This window comes from Fundulus heteroclitus, chromosome 10 (assembly GCF_011125445.2).
Source record: "Fundulus heteroclitus isolate FHET01 chromosome 10, MU-UCD_Fhet_4.1, whole genome shotgun sequence".
Taxonomy (NCBI): Eukaryota; Metazoa; Chordata; class Actinopteri; order Cyprinodontiformes; family Fundulidae; genus Fundulus; species Fundulus heteroclitus.
Genome location: NC_046370.1, coordinates 4,976,858 through 5,000,543, shown reverse-complemented (window position 1 = coordinate 5,000,543; position 23,686 = coordinate 4,976,858). Strand labels below are relative to the sequence as shown.

Here is a 23,686-nt window from a genome sequence, read left to right as displayed (position 1 = left end):
AAGGGGGTGGAATACATACTACACCTGTTGTACTTTTGTTTGTAAAGAAATTAACAACCTACATCCTCTTCTTTCCACTTCATAGCTATGCACTACATTGCATCGGCCCGTCACATAAATCCCCAGTAAAGTAAATTAAAGTTTGTGGTTTAACTTTTAACATGACAACTATGTTTACAAATCAACAGCACTGTATCATTAAGAAAGATGCTTTGAAACGGTTTGTTTTAATGTAAAAAAAAAAAAAAAACACACACACACACACACAACAATCCTTTCAAAGAAACCTCTCATGCCTACTCACGTCTTGGATCAATCTGTCGTAGACGGACTGTTGTTCAGACGTCAAAAGAGATCACGCATCAGTAATTACATCAGACACGCTGCATTTTTCGAAAAATGCTAAAGATGTTTAAAAATGAGCCTTTATTGTGTTGTACATTCTCTGAAAGGCTGTGTTAACTCGAGCCATTAAGTACAAACTAAGAATGTGTTTTTATCTCTGCCTCCGTTCAGACCAGCGCTAATTGCTGGCAATTAATGCCTGTTGGCTTTTGTCTTTTGACATTAACTCTGCTTGTGGGTATTTACACATTGTTTATTCATCAAACCCTTGTTCTTCTGCTCTTTACAAAGAAATTACAACGTTGTGGGAGGGGTGAACAAAATAGAACTGTGTGGTCCTCGAGTGTCTGGATGAGACCGGCAAAACATACTTGACTCTTTTTTTTTCCCCCCACTCAATTCTTTGCATTACTTTTACAAATACTTTGATAATTAAGAGAAATTATGCACTTTCCATCAAAATATATTCACACAATGAAGTCAGCTCTGTAGCCACGCGAGAAAAAGAAGCACATCTCATCACATTTCATAAATCACAACTAGGCTGGGTAGAGCTGAGGGACCTCAGGCACCTGTACTAATGTACACTCTCAAAATGTTACAGACAATATTCTTTACAAGCTAACAGCAGCAAACTGGAAACATTGCGCGCGCCTGTATATTTTATGTACAAAATGAGGTGGATATGATAAAAAGCCACAAACCACCTTGACGACCAGATCTACAGAGCTGCTCTACACCTAACGCTGGACATGTAGAAGAGAGGGTTGGTACGCACTTTATGGCAGAGCCGTCTTTGTCGTTGGTAGATTTTCAGACAAAATGGACGTTTGAATGACCTTGGTCATCATATTCCGAGCAATGCATCTATGACATGTGTTGTGTGTCCACGGTTCCACACCTTTAGCTTTTGGTTTGCCCTCCACTACCACAAATCAAGCAGAGATCGCATGACTTCATGCCTGCAGCAGTTTTCACCTGTTTGGCACTTCACTCAGTCAAATATACAGGGCTTGAATCATCTTCTTTTTTTTTTTTTTAGTCAAGGTCTTTGCAAATTACTTCCACAGGGCTTCGGAAGGCAAATGAGCTGACATCTCGGTGACAGTTATCCACAAATCTGATCCACGAGTGGCTATGACTTCAGAAGAACGTTGAGGTTCCAGTTCGGTGAGTGAATTAAAATGAATCAGGCCGCTTCTTGAGACCGGAAGGTTGACGCTCGCTTCTCGGCTCCTACAGAAACAGTGAACTCCCGAGCTGTAACGCTGCTGAGGCCAGTGCGAGCCCAAAGGTTGAGGGATGTAACTGGTGCGGTTCAGCTGGGGAGCTTCCAGCGATGGCGTTCGAAGCGCCGGACTCGTCCAGCTGGTGGTTCTAAGGGGGAAGAGATCACAGTGCGGTGCGTAAGTTGTACATCCAATGGAAAGTTTTATTGCTTACAGTACTTTGCAAAGTATTAACACCACTTAAGCTTAACCTAACCTTCTTGATTTGTGTGTAAAACCAACTTAATGCCAAAAAATCTGCCATGCATTTGTGTTCAATCCCCTTTACTCTGACATGCCTTAATAAAATCCAGCAGACCCAGATGGAGTCACCTGAACAGTCCACCTACCCAACTTTCCTATGTGAGCAATCAAAAACGTCCTCAAATACTAAAACGCAGCACTCCACGACACCCTGAACGCCTCGTCCCTGCCATGAAACACGGTGGTGGCAACAAAATGCTGTGGACATGTTTTAAATGTCATAGATGCAACTTTTATTTAAATCAGGGGTGTCAAACTCATTTCTGTATTGGGCCACTTTGGCATCATGAAGTCATTAAAAGGGCCGGTTGCACCTGTATAGATGATACTTTTGATTTCATAATTTCACTTCAGTTCATACAGAAATATAGAAAAATGCACAGTAACATAAAGTAGCACCTTAGGGCCAGTTTATACAGTTTATCTGCTAAAAAAGTTGATATTGGGGTGAGTTACACTTTAAATTCTCATTATTCAAAATGTTATCTCTTTTTCTCTTTTTAGACTTTTATGGGTTGTTTTAATGTGTTGTGGGAAAACCGAGGCTACATTCACTACAGGAGGCACAGTTTTAGCCACTTCATACAATTTAAAAAGATATATGCTTCTACTTTATGACATGATATGCCTTTTTTGGCTCTTGAGGGCCGGATAAATTGCCTTGACGGGCCGGATTCGGCCCTCAGACCTTGAGTTTGACACCTGATTAAAATGAAAAAATGTAGTACATAGATAACTATTTTAGAAATATTTCTGGCTCCAACATATATAAATATTTACTTCTGGTCACAATGCCAATGTTGCCAAACAGGATGCACCAACAGGAATAGTAGGTTGAAGTCATATGAGACAGAGCTCAGTTGTTGCCAGATCATAATATAAGCTCCGTGATAATGCTTAGAAATGGCTTCTTCTCTGCGTTACATTTCTCAGATTAGAAGAAGCAAAAGGCGGGTGAAAATTGGTCAATTCTTTGAGTGTTGGTGCGGAAGTAAAGCTGCCCCTTTCCTTCTGGAAAGATAAGTTCAATGTTTCCTCACGCTAACCAAAGGACCTGGCAACTGGCTGGCCAACAGTACAACTAAAGGTGGGAACAGGAGCAGGTGAGCGTGACTGCACCACCTACTGGCTGGGATGAGTTAAACCTCTAGCTGTCTTGTTTCACTTAGAAAGAACTTGTCAGAACTGCTGAAAGGCGTGGGTTGTTTGTACCTGTGATCCTTCTTTGGTTGGTTTTGCTGTTCTTGTTATATCTCTTTCTGCAGGTGCAGAAGTAGACTCCGAGGATGTTATCTTGTACTCTCTTTTTCCTCTGCACTATTTTTGTCACCTTTTCTCCCTTTTAACATTTTTGCCTCATCTTTTTTTCTTCATTTTCTTTCTCTTTTATTTTTCTGCTTCTGTGTCCATTGCATTTGAAATAATCCCAAAATAATATCCAATAAAGTTTTTTTTGCATAGCGGAGCACCATAACGAAAGCAGTAATGCTCCACATATTAAAGCAAATCTGTTGGGCTCTCTTTGGCATTTAAGAAAGCAATTCTTGGTACTACATAGCCAGACAGGATGGGTAAATAAAAGAACTGATGGGAGCTAAAGGCAGAACAATCCGTTTAAGAAAACTTGTTAGAAAGTGAGCAAATATTTGAGTTTCTCGACGTGCAAAGGCTGGTTGAAACAAGGCTCAAAAGACTTCTGGCTGTAATTGCAGCAAAAGGTGGTTCCAGAAAGCCTTGATTTTAATGGGCTGAACACAAATGCATGCCACACTTGTCAGATTTTTACTTTTAAAAACCCTATATCATTTTCCTTCATTCTTTGTGTCGATCTATAATATAAAAAAGATGCTTGTAGTTGTAACGTCACAAAAATGTAAAAAAAAAAAGAAAGAACAAAAGGCATTCATCTTCAAATGTACAATGTTGGACTGAAGTTATATTTTAGGAGATAAAATCTAATAGGTTTTAGAAAAACATAGACATAGGATTGTTTGGTTTTGTCGGAACCACAACACTTTCAAGCGCTGAAAAAACGAAATACGAGCCTTACCGGACAAAAAGCTGCTTTCGCTGTTTGATTTGACACCAGATTTTGGACCTTGAGGGAAGAGAAAAAAAGAGAAAGAAGAGAGGCAGAAACACATTAAATTTGATTTCTTTTTTTTTATTAAGTTTTCCACTCTCCGACTGAGGGTGATGAAAATAGGTTTGACACATGGCAAAGACTGTTTTATCCCCCTGAAAAACTCTGGGTGTAATTTTCTCCCTGTCTGTTCGTGCTCGCTCAAGGTCACATCAGTTTATTACATTAAAACTTTTCTCAGTTCACTCAAAACCATTTTATTCACATAAAAAAACAACTTGCATTTGCACATAAAAATAGATAAAAATAAAACACAACCACAAAGATACAGTGTTTGGGTGCAAGAAAACGATAAGGGGAATCTGTGATGGTTTAGAAACAGAATAAACACACCATGTGGTGATTTTTAAGCAGAAAGAATCCTACAAACCAGGGTTATGGAGAAGGATGATTAATTGCTCTATTGGAGGTCTTTCTTCCTAAAGGATGTTTTACTGGTGATAAATCATATTATCGCTATTAAAAGCCAATGTGATAGATTGTTTCGGTTAGAGGAGGCTCTGTGATATGATCTCATTTATAAAAAAAAAAAAAAAGCCCCAAAGTATTTATCAGGAAGGAGAAGCAGATATCGGGAGTGTGTTGATCGGGCCAAATTCTGTCCAAAGGGGCTGGACTGGATTCTGAGACAGTTAAACACAATACGGTAAAATAAAAATGCTGAACGCTCTTGTAAGCTGGGGTTTATAAGTAGCGTTTTTGAACTAAGTAGCGCAAACGGAAATGCTATCACCGTAGCAACTGCTTCATGCAATGGACCTCAAATACGGATAAGCTCCTGTTAAAATGCTATTTTATTATTTGTTTTAATTTTTTTCCATCTCTAATGTGAGATTTATCCTGGAAAATGCAGCTGAAAACCAGAAGAATTCGTTGCCAGGGGGGGAGAAAAGGTGCGTGAGATCGTTTTGATCCTTCGCAACTTTAAATGGTTCATCCTGCTCTCTTTTGTTACATACTAAGCTTTTAACGAGCGGTGCACACACCTTCAACAAGCCAATAAGGAGTGGCTTGGACAAGCCACAAGTCTAATGTAAAGAACCCTCACAGATGCAAAGACAAACAATTGGAAACAAATAAAAGATTTTCCTTCTTGTTGAACGGCTTAGTGTCCTACAAGCCGAATGTCAAAGTTTGCTTAGTTCTGAAACTAGGAGGTATCCACACTTTTAAAATCGAAAACGTCCCTCCCCTGTCATGATGTTTATTTGGCGACCTGTTAGGAGCCTGAAGGCGTTTACGTAGAGTTTAGAAGTGAACTCTCTCATAAATTATGTGAGTATCAATCTCTCTTTCTCTCTCCACTGCTGCCCCTTCATCATTCTTGCATTTATTTGGTGTGGAGTGCTTTAAACTGGGTTTATATTCTGTCAGTACTGTTGTATTGTAGCATTTAACAAAAAAAAAAGCCATAAAAGAATTTGTGATTTAGTGTGTCTAACAACCGTGAGAGGTTGGCACAAATAAACGTACCGTTACACAGCCTTCTTTTAAAAATGTATTTATTTTTTGCCCAAACTTTCATCCATCCAGATAGGACTGGTGTCCATAATTAAAGCCTGACCACTGTTCAACATTACTGCCTTCAATTTACAAAAAAATTCAACATTTTTATTTTAAGAGTGTACCAAATGAATATTGAAAATACTAAAAAATTTGCATTTAAAAAATAGGGATCCTTTAAGTTAATCATGTAAGAACCGTGATAAGAGAGAATAAGTAAAAACTGCAAAACTGCCACTGAACTTCCAGCGTTGCAGGATCACGTGAGGTTTATCCTTTTTGGCTTTCACTCCCTGCACACTAACATTGTCACAAACAGGCTGAACCTTCAGGCCATTTCGGAGGTTACTGAGGCATCCAATTAGCTTTGACATGACAGCTTCAGAAAATGTGACTCCACATTGACATATCCACTTTCTGCCCAGGAGGGGGGATTCTGCGCATGCCGTCATAAAACCCTCCCTGATCTATCACTGTGACAGATTTAGACATCTGACAATCAGACTGAAGCTCTGGACAGATTTCTTTAGTGACCTCCCAAGGTCTGAAGTTGGCTTCAGACATTTTCTTTCCCAGCTTCTGAGAGGTTTCTAAGGTTTACCAAACAGAACGCAAAGTACAAAGTCCTGCTTTGTAAGGGATTCAGCATGTTTTTTTTCTTCTTCAGTAAGCATGAGCCACGGAGCAACATGGATTTAAACATTCTGGGTTTGTTTTAAAGGCTCACCTGCAGGGTTCCACAGATGTGATACGAGTCGCTATTGGCGCCCAGCTGATTGGAGTCCGTCAGCACGTCCAGAACATTGTTTGTCCAAGATTTCCCCCTGCGAGTGGTGCCTGGTTCTACAGTGGGGTGAATTGGCGGCTGGGGTTGCCACACTCCAACATCAGTACCGTTCCCAAACGCCTGGATGGCATTACCTAAACGAGAAGCAATTATTGATCGTATCGGTTTTCTAAAGAGAACCAATGGAGCGTGTCAGGGAAAGGGAAAATACAGCGGATGTGCAACAAAATACGCGTCAAATGGCATTACTTTCATCCAGCCGTTCTGTGCTGGACCAATACAGTTGTTTAAGGAACTATCTACCAGTTGGCAATTGAAAAAATAGACATGAACTTATGTACAGACGAATAATGTCAGGTTAGAAGTATAAACGCATACTTGCACCTCTTTTCCAGATACAATCAGAACCTTTCATTGGACTTTATTGGGATTTTATGTGATGGACCAACACAAATTAGTATATGACTGCAAAGTGGAAGGAAATGCGTTCAAATAAAAATCTAGATAGTAGAAAGACAATTTGCATAATGTTTCTACCAGCTTTGCCCATTTAGAAGTTGAAAAACAGATTTTGGTCCATAGTTACTGAGGCTAAATTCAAATAAATCTGTGCAATATTTACTCTGGTATTTAGATTTTCTCTTCTATTCCTGTGGCTTCTTTAGAGCTAATTTTGATTAGACTAGTTTGTTCCTTTTTTCTTTATCTTTTCATTGCTAATTGCGGGACAATAAAGGAATTCCTGTCCTATCTTAAATGTTAATTTTCAAGGCTTTTCACGGACTGGTTGGACTTTGGTCCAAACTTTGACTAGGCCATTCTAACACATGCTATTCTAGGTTGTCCTGCTGGACGGTGAAAACTGAAAACAAATGAACGGGGGCTTTGGCTCTGTGCTGTTGGGCTTTTCCTGGGGCTCCTCTCTCCTCTTCCCTGGGATGGGGGAGGAAGCTCTCCCTGTGTTGGTCCCTCTCAGTCACCTTTGCTCTGGGGTGCTTTCGGGTGTCTGGGGTTCTGGTTTCCCCCGTGTCTGCCTCTGTGCCCTGGGGGGTGGATCTATGGCTCCTCACAACCATTATTGAGCATTTTTCTTATGGATAAACCTTACATAAACAAGCACACTCTCACAAACACCTACAGGTGCTTGGATTCAGGTACTTAGAGACTCACTTCTATACAGAAAACCCCTATTATTATCTTTAGCTGTCACTTTATACATCTTATATTAAATAACACTGTGTATTTTTCAGTGATGGTATCAAGGTGTTGTTTGTACCTGTAATACTTTATCGGTTTCTTTTGCTGTTCTTTTTATACCTCTCTTTGCAGGTGTAGAAGCAGACTCCGAGGATGCTATCTTGCTCTCTCCTTTTCCTCTCTATTTTTTTCACTTTTTCTCCCTTTTATCATTTCATCTCATCTTTTTCTCTTCCTTTTTTTTCTTGTAACTTCCCTTTTTTGTGTCCATTGAACATGTAATAGTCCCAGAATAAAATCTATTAAAGCTTTCTGCACATTAAAATCAAGCGGAGCACTATGGTGAATCCTAAATCCTAAACAAATGTGTTTTTAATCTTGATTTAAAGGAACTCAGGCTTTCAGCATGTTACAGTTATCAGGAAGTTTGTTTCAGATAAGTGGAGCATAGGAACTAAATGCTGCTTCTCCATGTTTGGTTCTGGTTCTGGTTCTGCAGAGTAGGCTGGAGGCAGAAGACCTGAGTGGTCTGGAGGGTTGATGCACTGATAACAATTAAGACTGCAATTCTTAATGCTACACTGCCAGACAGGACATACGAAAAAAAAAGAATGTCGCACTTTTATTATGATTTTATTTGCGTATAAACCAAAACCATATGTGATCCTCTGTTTTCTCTACACAAATTTGCACTACTTTGTGTTGGTCTATCACATAATATCCCCCAAAACATACAGAAAAAAAAGTTCCAACTTGACTCAACCTGTTAAGGTTTAGAGGGTAAGAGTAGTTTTCCGAGGCATTGTGCTTGTTTAGGAAACCAGAATACGGGAACTCACGGAGACATCGGTTGTTGGTGAAAAACTCGGCAAATTTGTCACAGTCTGACTTGCTGTTCCCGCTGCTGCTGCAGTCACACCACGGCGACAGGCTGATGCCAGAAGACCGCACGTAATTGGGAGTCATCACCGTACCTGCAGCATAAAAGAAAATGGGACCCCTGTTAGTCATTGCTCCTCTGGTTAAAACCCTTTAATAGGGCACTTGTGGTTTAGCAGGTAGTTTATTTTTTTTGGCCTTCCATGCTAAAATTAAAATGTTTCAGGTCAGCCAGTGAGAGTAGGCTTACTCTGTGTTATAAGGAGCTTTCACTCCTTTTACAGCTTCCTGGGAAATTGCAGTAAGTAATAAAATTACATAATTCCTAAGTAAGCTGTATTATAAAGCAAAGACTAATCGTCTGCCGTTTTGGAGGAAGTTTGAGGTTGAGTAGGTTCGATTTCTGCAGCTACAAGCAAATTCTGTAGTGTGGCGTCGGGAACTTGCGAGGTGGGCGCATTAGAGGGAATAAGCTGTGTGAAGCATGATATCTGTGGAGTAGATTGAAATTTCTGCCTGTTGAGACTGCAATTGGCCTCCGTTGCACTGTGTTCAAATCTCATTTCAAAAACTCGGTGGGACGTCATTTTCCTTTCAGCATAATGAAACCCCCTGATGAAAGGAAGACTGGAACAAGATCTGTAACTGCACAATGAGCTGCAGTGAAAACGTTCACCACGTCGCTCTGCTGTGATATAAGATGTTTGCCCTCCCACCTGATCGGCCAGTTTAGCCTTTTGCTCTGCAGAACGTGCAGGGGCTAAATTGCTTGGCTTTCCAGGGAACAACTGTAAATGATCTGCTACACATATGTAATCTTCATACGTGTTGGAGCAACAATGCATGACCTGTGTGAAGAAATCGTTTAGAAGGACAACAAACGTCTAACGTAAAGAATGCTCAGTCTGCATCATCATGCTGCAGCAAAGCATAGTCCCGACCTTTACTTTTCTCACTTTAAAGGTAACTTGTGAACATCTACATAACAATAAGCATAAATTAATAACTTTGCCACCCCTACTAAATTTGTAAAGAAGAAGCCTATTTCTCCAAGCCACTCCTCAAAACAAGCAAGACCAGAGAACATGCCATTAAAGGAAGACATGCATGTTGATTTTCGCAGGTCAGAAAATGGGTAAGAAAAATAAATGCACAAAAAGCTGCTCAACTAAACGTGCCCGTATCTACTGTTAGAGAAATAAGTTTAAAATGCCTGAAACTGTAACAGACAAGGCTGGATGAAGGGGGAGAAGAATAAAGGAGGTAGAACCATATATTGGAAACAATGCAGCAATGTATGGCGTCCTGGGGACCACCAAGTCTCCCTCACTAACTCTCCCAGCACTTTAACTGAAAATAATGTGTTCTAGTCACATGAGACTAAACTACAGGTGGTTAGACGTGAAGCAAAGGATATGTTGGGAAAACCCCATTGTGCCCATTTTTAAAATATAAGGGAGAGTCTGGGAACTGTCTGAAAGGGCACAACTGGATTTTCTTTTTTTCAAATACTTCAAGATTTTTTAAGAAAAGGCCTTGTTGGGTTTTCAGCTATAAAATGAGCTGCGAGCCGTGGCGTACGGCTAAATTAACTGTGAAATGGTCAATCAGACACAAACTCCTTCTTTGAAGACCATTTCAGTCCTTGAACTGCAGTCCATAGACTGTGGAAGAGGTTTCTGCATGTTTTCAATATTGTGAAAAGTTATAGGGTCAACAGGGCTGTTGAAAGTATTATCAACATCAGGCCTAATAAGGGCGGTATATAGAATTTCTTGGTAAATAATTATGGATCTGATTTCTCTATTATTTTCAGATTATGCTACTGCAATAAATAAATAAAATAAAAAAAATACAAGAGCAAACAGACCTAAATCAGAGGCAACCGGACTTTACTCAGTGAAGATAAAAGCCTGTTTGATGTTGCAGTGGCCCGGATAACACAGGCGAACAAAGTTAAATTTTGTTTTTTACCAAGTGTGTCAAATAATTGCACTGGATCCTTTTCTGGCCGAACGGTTCCAACATTTAGGCTGCTAGCAAACAACACAGGTCTCTGATGAAAAATGACATGTTCGGTGCATCTATGGGCCACAAACAACTTACCAATAAGGCCTGAATAAGAGAGCAGGCAGTCGGCGTAGTTCTCCCGAAGACAGCCGGAGATGGAGCGAACTTCAGGCTGACAGTTGCTGAGAAAGTCCGCCAGCCTGGATCTGTCAGCAGTGGAGATGCATGACATATGTTTCATTGACAGCTACTTGCGGGCGCCTAAATGCGCGCAAAGCAGTACTTGTGTGTCCCAGTTCTGAAATCACCGTTCATACGGATCAAAATCTGCAAGACTTTTTTTGCCGACAAATTGTTAAATCCATGCAACTGAGAATTAAGGCGTTTTTCAGAGCAACAGGGAATCCAACCCGAAACTAGCAGGGCGTACGTACTTAATAATGTGGCGGGCCAGTGTGAAAGAGGATTCAGTTCAAATTTAAAACTGCCAACGATCTCCGTTTTACCTGCAAATGTAGTTGGTCTTGCAGGTGTTCTGCAGAGAAAGGCAGTTGGGCTTGTCTTTATCCTCATAGGAGCAGATCGGTACGATGGTTTGCCTTCTGCGCTCCGCACAGGCCGTCTGATCTCCCGCTGGACAGGAGCAAAACAGCATCCCGTAGCTGTATTTAGCTGGAACCTGGATTTTAGAACAAACACAGAAAAGATGAAAGCCTCAGCATGACTCAGTAGCTTTCAGTGATGTATTACGGGCACGCACAGCTGCGCCGTCTCCTCAGCTCAGACATTTACAAAGACAATGGTGAACTCGATTTAAAATAATGACAAAAGCATGTTTTTTTTTTAAATAATTTGCAGAAATATTAGGCTGTGATCATCAAACATCAAAGTGCAAGACTATAAAAGCTCTTAAACACGGCGGGTTTAATTACCTTGTCAAAGAACTGTCGTAGAGCCTTGTGGCACTTGCGCTTGTTGCAGACCTCAGAAGCAGACACCCTGCTAGTGCAGGGGTTGATGTAAGCCGAGCGATATTTCTTACACGTGTCGTTCAGGTTACAGGCCTTGGCAGCACTCAGACAGTTGTTCTCCTTCGTGGATGCAGGCTCGGCTGCGACAGAGAAGGAAAAAAAAATTAAAAATGTTTTGGAGCTGAAGATTTTAGGCTTTCTGGTAACATGCCGGGTCGCTTACGTCAAAAGCAAAAGAGCGGAACCAGCATTATCAGCAGCTTTTGTTCGTCATTTAAAGTCGTCCCATCTTTCTCATTATTTTTTTTACTTCAGTGTCGTTAGAAAATCATCAGAACTTTTTAAAGTTTTTCACATCCCAACTGCAAAATACTGTGTGTTACATTAGATTTGCATGAAATAGACCAACAACAGAGCAGTGCATAATTTTAAAGTGGAAAGAATGCGATGGGCTACACGATGGCACCGTTAGTAGGGCTGGATGAGGCATATTGACAAAATAGAAATCATATTGATTGATATCGATAATTATCAACAAATTCAAAAGATATATATCTTAAGTGCAACCCTGACCATTTTATGCTGTTGCTTAGCGACTTATTTTTAGATACAGAACACACAAACACTGAATTCAAACTCTGCACTTTATTCAACCAACTTTGTACCAACACTGCAAGTTTAAAAAAAAAGAAAAGAAAAAAGCAGGGGAGCTCTCTGAACTCTTTGAAGGGGGCGGAGCTTGGGTCTGCGTCTGTGATTGGTTGGGAGGATATAGTGACTGTTTTATTGATCTACATAACTAGAATACAAAAGGAAGGAAAACTGTTATTCTATTGAACTTTTTATTTACCCTTTTATTTCTATCATCAATATACATTTATCGATCAACATATATTGTTATTAAATTATAGTCCAGCCCTGGTTGGTAGCACTATTCCCTTGGAGCAGCTGGGTTTGTATCCTGGGGGCCTTTTTGCATGAAGTTTTCAAGTTCTTCTCCTCCATATTTGGGGTTCTCTCTGGATACTTCAACTTCCACAGCCAAAACATACGCGGGTTTGGATAATTTGTCTCTCTTAGTTGTCATTATGGAGAGAGCAAATGCATGCATGGCTCCTGTGTGCGTCTCTGTTGCCCTGTGATGGACTTATTAGAATATAACGAGGCTTTTACCCAGTGACTGGTGGAGATTGGCTGCATTCAATAAACATTTTGAGGCTTTAATGTTATCTTTCAGGTTAAAATTACAACAAAACAACCTTAAAGAGGTTTCAAAATCAAACTGGTTCCACACGTTTGAATTGCTTGTGTATTTTCTCTCATCCACATATGGTCAATGTTTTAATTACAGGCTTAACTACAGGGTTAATGTACCAGATCATGTGGTGAACCGTCCCTCAGAGGGCTGCACTAACTCCAAACACTTGTTGTAGCCGTCGATGAGCGTCTGGCTGGAGATTTTTTTATTTGCTCGCGTTACGTTAAATCTAGTCCACGGATTTCAATAGCGTGAACGTCATGGGGTTTGGAGGCTCAGATGAAAGAAAAATGGTCATGACGTTCAAGAACAGTAAAACGGAACCAATTAAAAGCAAGGTGGTGGCAGTATCATATTGGGGGGGCTGAGATTCACAAGGCGGGTGGAATAAAGAAGAAGGAAGCCCATATCAGTAAGCCCTGAGAGACTGCTCCAGCGCCACTGTGGGGGGATGAGCTGGGCGATCCTCATGGGGAGGACATCAGTGGAATAACCGAATGCATCACAGACTACAACAACTTCTGTGTGGGCTCTACTGTGTTCCTTATGATGGTTGGGTGCTTCTCAAACAGCAAGCCCTGGATAAACCCTGAGAAAATATCCCTGCTGAAGGAGAGGAAGAGGGCGTTCAGGTCAGGAAATGAAGAAGAACTGAGAGACGTGCAGAAAAAAAGTCTAAAAAAACCATTTCAGGTCACAAGCAGAATGCCCAGGCTGTTGCTGACTTGACATGGATGAATAAGCTGAATCAGCACTTTCTGAGGTTTGACCAGCGAGACCACCAACTCTAACTTCAAAATGACCTCTCATCACTCCGTGTCAGATAAAAGCCTAATATCTAACATTTTTGTGTGCCATCTCATTGATGTGTTTTGTTATTTATTTAAATATTACAAACTGGTATGATGAATGGAAATAAAGTTGCTCAAATTGGCTTCCTTTCGGGTATGCCTTTCCTTTCGTCTAATGAGAAGAACTATGTGGTACACATAATGCCTCTCACTTCCTATTATTTCTCATTTGTTGTGGTTAAAACCCTTTCTGCTCCACTGACTACTGCACAGTAGAACAAACTCTATCCTCGGCCTTGACATGGAAGAATGGGCTCTGTAATTTAGCTTTTTGAGGTGGAATTGAAGCGCACTGAACTCTTCAGTGCACCACAGAACGAGCTATGATTACATCTGAATACAGTCCTGAACCTTGGGTTAATCATATATTACAGAACCCATTACTTATATATGACAAGTTCTCAGAAATCTGGGCTGCGATCCTTGTTTTTGTTTGCATCTCTTCGGGGGGCATAGGTGTGACAGCTTTACTATCATTAAGGTGACCCTGGGGCAAAACGCACGCTGCTGTTGAATTAAAGAAACTTTTTTTCTAAAGGTATTATGAAGACATTTGTCTGTACATGTATACACAACATAAAGGTTGGGAGAGGAGAGGGTGAAGTCAAAGGCTGTAGGCCACAATGTGAGCTTGTTTGGAAGGAATGCGCCAGAGCAGGCGAAGGAAACATTTTATCTGGGACATATTTGCATTTAAAAAGTTCATTATAATGTCAAGTGCCTTGCGCTAGAATGAATAGAACTTTTTTTTGCATTTGCCATCCATGCATGGCCTTCCGTGTATCTGGGATCAGGTCACGGTCACGGTCGGGCAAGGAGAGAAAGCATAAAGTAGTGCATAAATGTGGAGTGGACTGATGTTTTCTAAAATATTTTGACAAAAATAACCTAAAAAGTGCAACGTGCATTTTTATTCACTCCCTCAGATTTGCTAAATTTTGTCGTAGCTGTATGGCCGTATGTTCAGGGCTGCTGTCCTCCTGGAAGGTGAACCTCCAGCCTCAGGGTAAAGTCTTCTGCAGTATTGGACACTGTTGACCGTGGGGTATTACTGGAGCGACTGGAGAGCTGGGTCAGTCTTTCTGGTACAGCTCTTGACCGGTTTGAATCTTTCGAGAAAGATTGTCTAAATAGGTAACTTGACATCAGCGTTGACAAAAATAACATGCCAGGTTCCAAACGTGGGCACCTCCTAGCTCAGATTATAAGCAAACAACACGGTAAGTTACCATACTACGCAGATGACACACAGCTCTCTGTTACAATGTTATCAGATGACTATGAACCCATCCAAGCGTTGAGTAGATGCAAAAAACAAATCCGTGTTTGAATGTGCCAACATTTTTTTTTTCAGTTAGATAAAAGCAAAATTCAAGTCATTCTTGGACCCAAAACAGGAGCGATCTAGAGTCAGCATACAGCTTCAGTCATCATGGCTAGAAACAACGGATCAGGCCCGAAATCTGAGTGTAGTGATAGACCCAGACCTGAGCCTTCAGATGCACTTAAAGACAATTACAAAGTCAGGCTTCCATCACATGAAGAACATTTCCAGGATTAAAGGACTAATGTCTCATCAGCATCCTGAAAAACTCATCCATGCCTTTATCTTTAGTTGAATTGATAACTGCAACGGCGTATTTACCGGTTTGACTAAAAATCGACCAGAGAGCAGCAGCTGATCCAGAACGCTGCTCACTAAAACTAAGAAAGTACAGCACGTTCTGAAGTCCCTGTTTCTCAGAGAATAGACTTTAAAATACTTCTGCCTGTTTAGAAATCTCTGAGTGGTTGAGCCCCAAAATACATAAAAAATGTGTTGTTGCATCAAACTTCCAGACCACTCAGGTCTTCTGGGTCAAGTATATTCTGCATCACCAGGACCAAACATGAAGAAGCAGCATTCAGTTTTTATTCTCATCTAATCTGGTACAAACTTCCAGAAAACTGCAGAGTTTCTGTAAGTCAAACCTAAAACCCAATTTATTTAGAGTAGCTGTTGTACCTAAACTAGGTAATTCGGCTGAGACTGAATTAATTTCCGTCAGCAGGTCAACTTTTCTTAATTTCCCCTTATTATGCCACTCAAATGTCCTTTTTACAAGTTTTCTTTTCTTATGTTTCATCATGTACACACTTTTGTATAGTTTTATAAATAACCTTGCCTTGTCTTGCCTTACAGTGGGCAGTGTTAGATTTCCACTACACAGTTTTGCACAAAGGCAAAACGTTCTATCTTGATTCTCATCTGTACCGACATAATTGAGCCTTTAGTTGGTTCACTTCTGAGGGCAAGTGGGTTACACTAGATTCACTTTAGAGGTATGAGAGTAAAGAGCGCTGAAAACAAACGCAAACCACATTTTTTTAGGTTCAAACTGCAAAGCATTTCCTTCTGCTTCATAACTGTGTTCTACTTTGAGTTGGTAAGTAAATCTCATATGTTTGCTTGTCATGTCACAAAATCGGAAAAGAAATTCCAGGGGTATGAATACTTCTGTCGGGTTCTGTACTTGCTCATTTCTGATGACTTTGCATTTCCGTTAGGTGAATTTATATTGCTTGAACTTTAGTAAAAAAAAAAAAAAAAGTCTGTTTTTAAGACTGTTGTGTCTTGCATGGATCATTGTGCACAAAAATGATTTTTTTTTTATCAGAGAACATCTGCTTGTTTTTTTGTAATCCTCCAACAATAGTTCTGGCTCTGTGGCTCCATGAAAAATGCACTGCCGAATTTCAATCACACACAACAGCTGAGGAGCTGAATGTGGGTACCACTGTAATATGCTGTGATGGCAAATGCAAATGCAAATGCAAAAAAAAAAAAAAGATGTTAATGAAAAACAAGCCTTAGCCACCCTTCTTAGGTTGCTGCCCTTGAGCAAGGCCACCACAGCAGACAAAACAGGAATCTGACCCTATAGCTAACTCTCAATAGGCTGATACAAGAGATCTTTCAAGTGATGTCAGTCAGACAGGGTTGAATATGACGCCATAATGGGGTTAATTACGGTGTCCTGGAGGGGGAATTAAATTCAGTAATAGACTGAGAGCAATATGTGAAATAAAAGTTTTCCAAAATGGCATTTTTTAAAGAGCTTTCTCGCTAAGTGACGCGTTAGAGCTGGCATTTGTCTTTTACAGCGGGGGACATAATTATTTCATCCCCCTGCTGAGTATTTATAGAGAAATGAACCAGTCTCTAATTTTATGGCAGCGTTATTTTCATGTGGAGACGGAATATCACAGAAAAAAAAGAACATTACATAAAAGTTTAAATTCATTTTCAGATGAGTGAGTCAATCATTTTACAGAGACTCCTGAGCTCAGTGCTTGAATTTTTACGAAGTATACCTGTCCACAGGATTAATTTCTTCTAATCCAGCCTGTCCAACAACAAGACCAGAGAGCTTTCAAAGGATATCATAGACCAATTAGTAGATCAGCTTAAACCTGGAATGGGCTCAAAGGCCATCAGGAAACAGCTTAGTGAGAAGGGGAAAAAAACAACAACATTAGCATGATTATTGGGAGACAAACATATTAAGTCTGTCTGGAGCTCCATGTCAGGTCTTGGCTCATGGGGTGAGGATGATCATGAGAAAGTTAAGTCATCAGCTAACAGAAAGAAACAAGGAGATTCTCGATGTTCTGGAGGTAGCTGGGACCTCTTTCACCAAGAACCCCTGACGTTGAACTACGCTGTAATGTATTGAAACTTTGCACCCTTCTGGTATAGAAGACACGTCCAGGTTACGTCTGAAGTTTGGCAGTGAAGCTCTAGATCACGGGTGTCCAAACTTTTTGCACCGCGGGCCAAACTCGCCAAGTTGAAAGAACTTTTTTTCATGATAAAATTATTTTACTGTGAATTATTTTCTTTTTATCTGCTAATAAACTAAATGTGCAATATTTTATTATAACAAGGTAGAAAAGATCAAATTACTGTAGGTTCAACATAGGGTCACAGATGTTTGCCTAAATAAGAGAATAGTGAATAGTTTTCTAACGTTTTGGGTAGAATTTTTTCATTTTATTGGTCCAGGAAATGTTTTTAGTTTGTTCCCAATGATAAATAAAATTACCCTTTCTTAAAAAATTGCTGTATTTTAGCAAATTCAAAGAATTGCCGTGCCTAAGTAAATAGAGTAAACAGTGGCTGGATATTTGCAGCCCTGCTTACTATGATATTAACATGAAATATAAAAACAAAACATGTTTAATAAAATAATGTTTCATTTAGTGCTTAACATTCTCTATTTAAGAAGATAGACATATTTTATTTAAAACATCAGCTTTCAAAAGCTGCAAAAAGTGTCCATCTACTTCTGTTCCTTTTCCTGTTTCTTACCATTCTTGAACTTTATTTATAAAGACCATAACTTTCTTCCCTTTGCTAGAAAACAAATGACGTGCCATGGATGGAGAGTAGTTGCTAAAGAAAGAGCAAATTAAGGTCTTTGAGTGTCTTATCACGTTTTCAGACCTCAATCCCTCAGACGTCAGTCAAAGGAACTAAAGCTTTGGGTTGCCAAGTTTAAACGCAACATTAAGAAGGATTTAAAGAGTTTCTGTAAAGAGGAAACGTCTTCTGAGATGAGTATAAACTTGTTCACAAGAAACATTTTGTGCTGTGCTTGTCAACAAAGGAACAAATGTTATTCCACTAAATAAGTACTCGCTTACTTTGGTGTGCTTCCTTTTAACTGTGACCAGAGTTTCCACTAATTTGTCAACAATCTGTGCTTTTTTTTTTCAGCGCAAACAACGTTTGTGAGTCACACCAAAACTTACACGGTGTTGCTATTCTACATATGTGTGCATACTAATGTAATGCTTGGCTTACTTAAGGCGCATAACGTAAATTCCAGGATTTCTGCAGACGTCTGCCCCCTCTGGCGAATAGTTGAAATGACACCAGTATTGTGCAAATTTATGGGAGAAGGGGAAAAGTGCCTCTGCGACTGCATAGGTCTTTTGTTTTAGAGGCATAATGTCTTCTGAGGTAAGAAAGTTATACATATTGAAGCTGGCCTGTGTTCTCTCACTAATGCATCGATAACAGGGGAGACTCAACAAAGTAGCCAGGTGAACAAGAGTGCATTGCGCGTCACACGTACACCCAGAAGATTCGGCCTGAATCGCTCCCTAATAAACTGACTAATCCAGCCAATAGAGGCAACTGTGGTAAATTTACGAAAAAAAATTATGTTTAACTTCAAAACTTGTGCTATGCACCTTTAAGTAAAGGTTTCACAATTAGGAGCTTTTTGGGAGCCAAATGTTGTCGCCTTATGGCGGGATGAGCCAGATGACAAGAGTAGTAACTTCCATCTTTGATGTAGACCTATTCTTTTCCTTTATCTGTCGGCAGGTTACCATCGGTCCGAGCTCATTTTCAGTGCTGCCAACTTTGTATGTTTTATTAATAAAAACAATTTTTTTTCTACGATATCTTAACATATGCACGCCCTCGGCCACCTGACTACTTTGTTGAATCTTAGCCGTAATCGATGCATTAGCGAGGGAACAAGGGCTAACTTCAATACGTATGACTTTCTTGCCTCATAAGACATTACGTCTCAAAACAAAAGACTCGTGCAGTCGTAGCAGCAAATGTTTTTCCTCTTCTCCCATGCACGTGCACAATACTGGTGTCATTTCAACTTGTTGCCAGAGGGGGGCACACTAGAGCAAAAATCCTGGACCTTACATTATTCTTCTTTAAGCATGGATTGGGATAGTTTTTTTTAAGTGTTACTTATTGTAGCTGATAATCATTATGTGATGACAGATTGCCGTTTGTTATTTATATTACAATATATTTTTCTTGCATTGTCAATTATTAACTGATAATAGGGTATCCTTTCTCAATCACCAGCTCAAAAAGCCATATTATTAATCAATGTGTTACCCTGTGAATGAGTGGTGAAGTTAATCTTCTTAAACCTTTACATCCATTAAGCACCCTTTTTTGTTTCTTCCCATTTAAGAAAAAAAGAAAACAGTGCTCAGAGCCTATCCTTCATGGTGCCCTCTTTTCAGTCAGATTTCCAGCCACCATGTATAAATCCCCACCAGAGTCTTAATATTTATGATCACACTCAACAGCCATTTATTACATGGACCCGTGAAATTAGTAAAATCCCTCTTAGCTCCTGCTTCAACAGCTACTCTTTAATCTTCATGTCAGTCATTTATTCTGAAATGATAGAGCATTCTTGCAGCAACGACTTGCTGGGATGAAGCACCCAACAGACGCAGCAATATTGTCAGCAATAGTGGAATCCTGAGAAAGTTGCGCAAATCTTCGCCTTTTGTAGAACATTTCATATCTTATGGAGGATAAATGATCTGCTTTTGAAGCCAAGCAGCTATTTCGTTACCTTGGTGGCACAGATGTCGTGGGATGACAGCTTCTGCTTCAGGTTTGACTCACTAATCATGATGATGTTGTGTACTGTAAGCCTGAGTGGACATATGGCGCACTGTGACTGCAGCGTATGGGTGAGCAAGCCAAACTTTCTCACTGAGATATGCAACTCCCCAAGTGTACTTTTTTCAGGAATTCAGATATTCTTGTGTTTCCCGATTCACCATTAAGACATCCTAAATCTAATGCATTGTAGATTAATCTAGTTTCCATTATTTCAGGCAATTTTATCTTTAAATTCTCAAATTTTATTTGCAGAAAGAAAAAAAAAAGCTACAACTTGCTCACATTTGACCAAAAAGTAATACAATTGTTATTTTAAAACAATAGAGATACTATTTACATTTACATACTAATGCAGATGATTTTAAATGAAAATTCTAGAATTCTGAATCGCTAAAATCAATATTTTTTTTTGCAATATCACTAACAAAAATTTCTGCAATGACATAAATATGCATCATAAGAATGGTTCAGCCATTTCTGGGCTGTACTGTGAAAATGTTAAAAGGATGTTCAGCTGTTTACCTTTTGTGGTACACTCTAAAACGAGAATTTTGAAACATCTTAAATTAATTGCTTCAAGTAATTGAATTAACTTTATTTAACTTAATTGATTTTCAGTTTAACTTGACAAACTCTAAACTAAATAAAATAAGTTGGATTAACTTCATTCAATTAATTGTTACTAATTGAAGCAATTCATGTTCACTATTTAGAGCATACATAGCTGAAACTATAGTTTTACATACTATACAACAATACTTTTTCACTTTGTTTATGTCATTTTCTCTGTTATGTCACATAGTATTACAGAATTTTTTTTTGCCAAATGCTAGAGTAATTTGAAATAATATTCTTAGTTACTTTTTATTACTTTTGTCAAATTCAGAAATGTATGTAAGATAACAGAACCTTTGAACCCAGATGATATCATGACTTCATATGTTTCTGATTTCTGATTTTCTTCTTAAGTTACAACACATCAATTCATGAATCATCAACACATGGATTCATTGTAAAACCAATAAGAATGAGCCATGACATCAGGAAGAGAATTGGGAACTTCTATGGGTCAGGTTCATCCTAATTAGCTACAGGTTTTGTGCCCCATAGATAAATATATTTTACTATAAAATCTTGGTGGAAGCTGGTAGGAGAAATGAAATAGTGAAATAAGTTCTTCAGCTTTCATCATTCTGCTCAAGTCTGTCACTGCCTGCAACTCCTGTTAAGGCAGTGACAGACTGCCTGAACACCAGTCTTCTGCCCCAGTAATGGGGCAGAAGACTGGGGTAGAGTTTTATTTCCCTAAAGGACAGGAACTCCAGAACCACAATGGAATGGGTTTAAATAAAAGAACTAATGGGTTTGAATGGTCCAAAGTTCATTGTAAATCTGTGACAAGACTTCAACCTGACTGAGCCTGGGCAATTTGTCAAAGGAGATAAAATAAATACGAGGAGCTGGTTGAAACATATCCCACAGAAAGTGTCTGAAAATATTACCCTTACAGCCAACAGTACTTTATTTTTGTATTTCAAAGCCATGATTAGCCAGTGACTACATTTCCAACATGTGCATACCCACTTGGCTCCCTGCACTCAGCCTGTCATGGCTCAGCCATCAGGTACATTCATCTTGGTGAGAAATTTCTGTTTTTTCAAGCCATTTAACCGAGCCTTCATCTTCAGCAGCATTTATATATGTCAGAGTGGAAGTCAGTGAGCCAGGATGCAAATGGGGGCGTGCACGTACAAGCGTGTGTGCGTGCAAATTTAGCTGAGGTTGAAAGTTGTATTTGGTCAACGACGATGTTGGCACGATTTCTATCAAATATTTCCTTTGCATAAATTAACCGGGGTACCTAATTATGTGTTTCAGCTCATGGTGCCTACTGGTGAGCTCTTGGAGAAGTTCTAATATGTTTTTGGAATTACAAAGCAATATTGGAGCCCAATTCGCTGGTATGTTTGGGCAGGTAATGACATTGGCTTCACACGAGCCGAGCGATCTGTTTATTTCATGTCTGAAATCATAATTTGTAATTGGGCTGCAGTGATAATATCATAGCATACACGCCATTTGTATGCTACCTCTGTGGCTCTTAACACTTTCCCTGGTATTTAAATGAGAACAAAAAGGTAGGCATCAGGAAAATTATTTGCAAAATGCTAAATGAAAACATCTGTTTGTCACCATGTAGACCTTTTATCCCTACAGGCTTACAAACACAATACACCTTTTATTACATAATCTGTTTTCCTCCCTATGGACAATGGATATCTATATCCAATAAATTGATAAATGCTTTCCAAGTAGGAGTTGGTGATATGATGGTATTGGATAATGAAGGAATATAAACTGTTCATGATCTGCAAAACTAGAAAGATGGGGTTGATTTCTAATGGAAATACTGTCTATAGTTGTTTTATGCTCTCGCTGGGATGCATTAGTTTTGTTTTTCTTTCCCTTTAGCTTCCTAGAATACCTTTTAGGTAGAAAAAAATGCACCTATGTGTTGTGCTTGCCTACCTGTTAAGTTAAAATACTTGTTTTAGTATATATTTTCAATCTGACATAAGCAAGACAGAAATTTGCATTTATTTGACGCTTGCACTTATTTACCTTGTATACCTGTAATCGAACTGTTGTGTAAAAAAAATAGCAAATTAAATAGGAGTTTCATGTTTTGGGCCATTCTTCTCCTGTGCACCTGTTTCAGTTGTAGATGTGGGATGCAACATTTCATAAAATCTGCTCAGAAATGTAATTTGGGCTATATGCCCTGTTTTAATTTAGGTTTCACAGAGGCAAATTTGTAATATTGTATCTTTGTTGCGTTGCCCACCCCTACCTTAAGGCTCTTTCATTGTATAGATCAATTGAAAATCTCATTAGACAAGGTAATGGAGCTCAACATTTTTTAATTGACCACATATAGAGCTTAGGCCAAGGGTGTCCAAACTTTTCATTACATGGGCCAAAATTGTCATTTCAAAACTAAAATTACCCAAAAATATATACATTATGGTTTTTACTTTAACCAGCCCTCACAAATTATGATCATGCACTATTTAAATTAAACTAATTAGTGAGATTTTATGTTCAAAAGGGATGCGTAAATCATTGCAGATTGAAAATTTAAAAGGGTTTTGTATCTTTTGTCATATTAAAAGATGATCGTGCATTTTGCTAATTCTTTTGGACCCAAATTAATTTTTTTTGTCTATTCTCCGCAATAGGAACAGGACTTGAGTCAGTCTTTTTTGAAAACAGTTGCTGTAAATAGCCAATTTTAAAAAATGAATTAAAAGCCAATTTTGGTGCACGACAGTCTGCATTTGAGAAAAAGTCATTGAAAAAATGTGGTCCTATTCATACTATGAAATTAAAGATACTTTGTGTTGTACCTAATATTTTCCATTGTAAGAAAACGATAAATTCTATGTAAGAATTTTGCTTTAATTAAGAATTAAGAATAAAAAGCCACCATCTGCATTACTCACATTGTGCTGTTGCGGCAAATAAATGTGTGAATTGCAGCTGAGGGCCACACAAAATCAATCCTGGGGCCATAAATGGCCTCCGGGCCCCACTTTGGCCACCACTGGTTTAGACAGATATGTGAAAGTAAGAACGTACCTTAGAATAGTTTTGAAATCATTCTAATATAGTTTCTATTGATTGTTTTAACTTTAATCATTCATACATTATACAATTTTGAGTAATTTATTCCATGGTAGATTTTTTGAAGTCATCCAGTATTGTAAAAGC

At 39.1% G+C, this 23,686-nt stretch overlaps 1 protein-coding gene across 2 annotated transcripts in view; it reads right to left on the bottom strand.

Moving 5' to 3' along the window:
- Positions 1 to 407: 407 nt before the first annotated feature.
- gfra1b (gdnf family receptor alpha 1b) overlaps positions 408 to 23,686 on the bottom strand; it is a 53,845-nt gene continuing 30,566 nt past the window's right edge. The window contains exons 4-10 of one of the 2 annotated variants that reach the window (XM_036141817.1): positions 11,329 to 11,507; positions 10,903 to 11,075; positions 10,493 to 10,602; positions 8,347 to 8,481; positions 6,251 to 6,444; positions 3,928 to 3,975; positions 408 to 1,722 (exon numbers count right to left, since the gene is read on the bottom strand). In XM_036141817.1, the coding sequence (XP_035997710.1) occupies positions 1,582 to 1,722; positions 3,928 to 3,975; positions 6,251 to 6,444; positions 8,347 to 8,481; positions 10,493 to 10,602; positions 10,903 to 11,075; positions 11,329 to 11,507 (980 nt within the window). In that variant the 3' untranslated portion in view covers positions 408 to 1,581. The remainder of the gene's footprint in view (positions 1,723 to 3,927; positions 3,976 to 6,250; positions 6,445 to 8,346; positions 8,482 to 10,492; positions 10,603 to 10,902; positions 11,076 to 11,328; positions 11,508 to 23,686) is intronic. The other variant, XM_012881232.3, reaches the window with a different exon arrangement.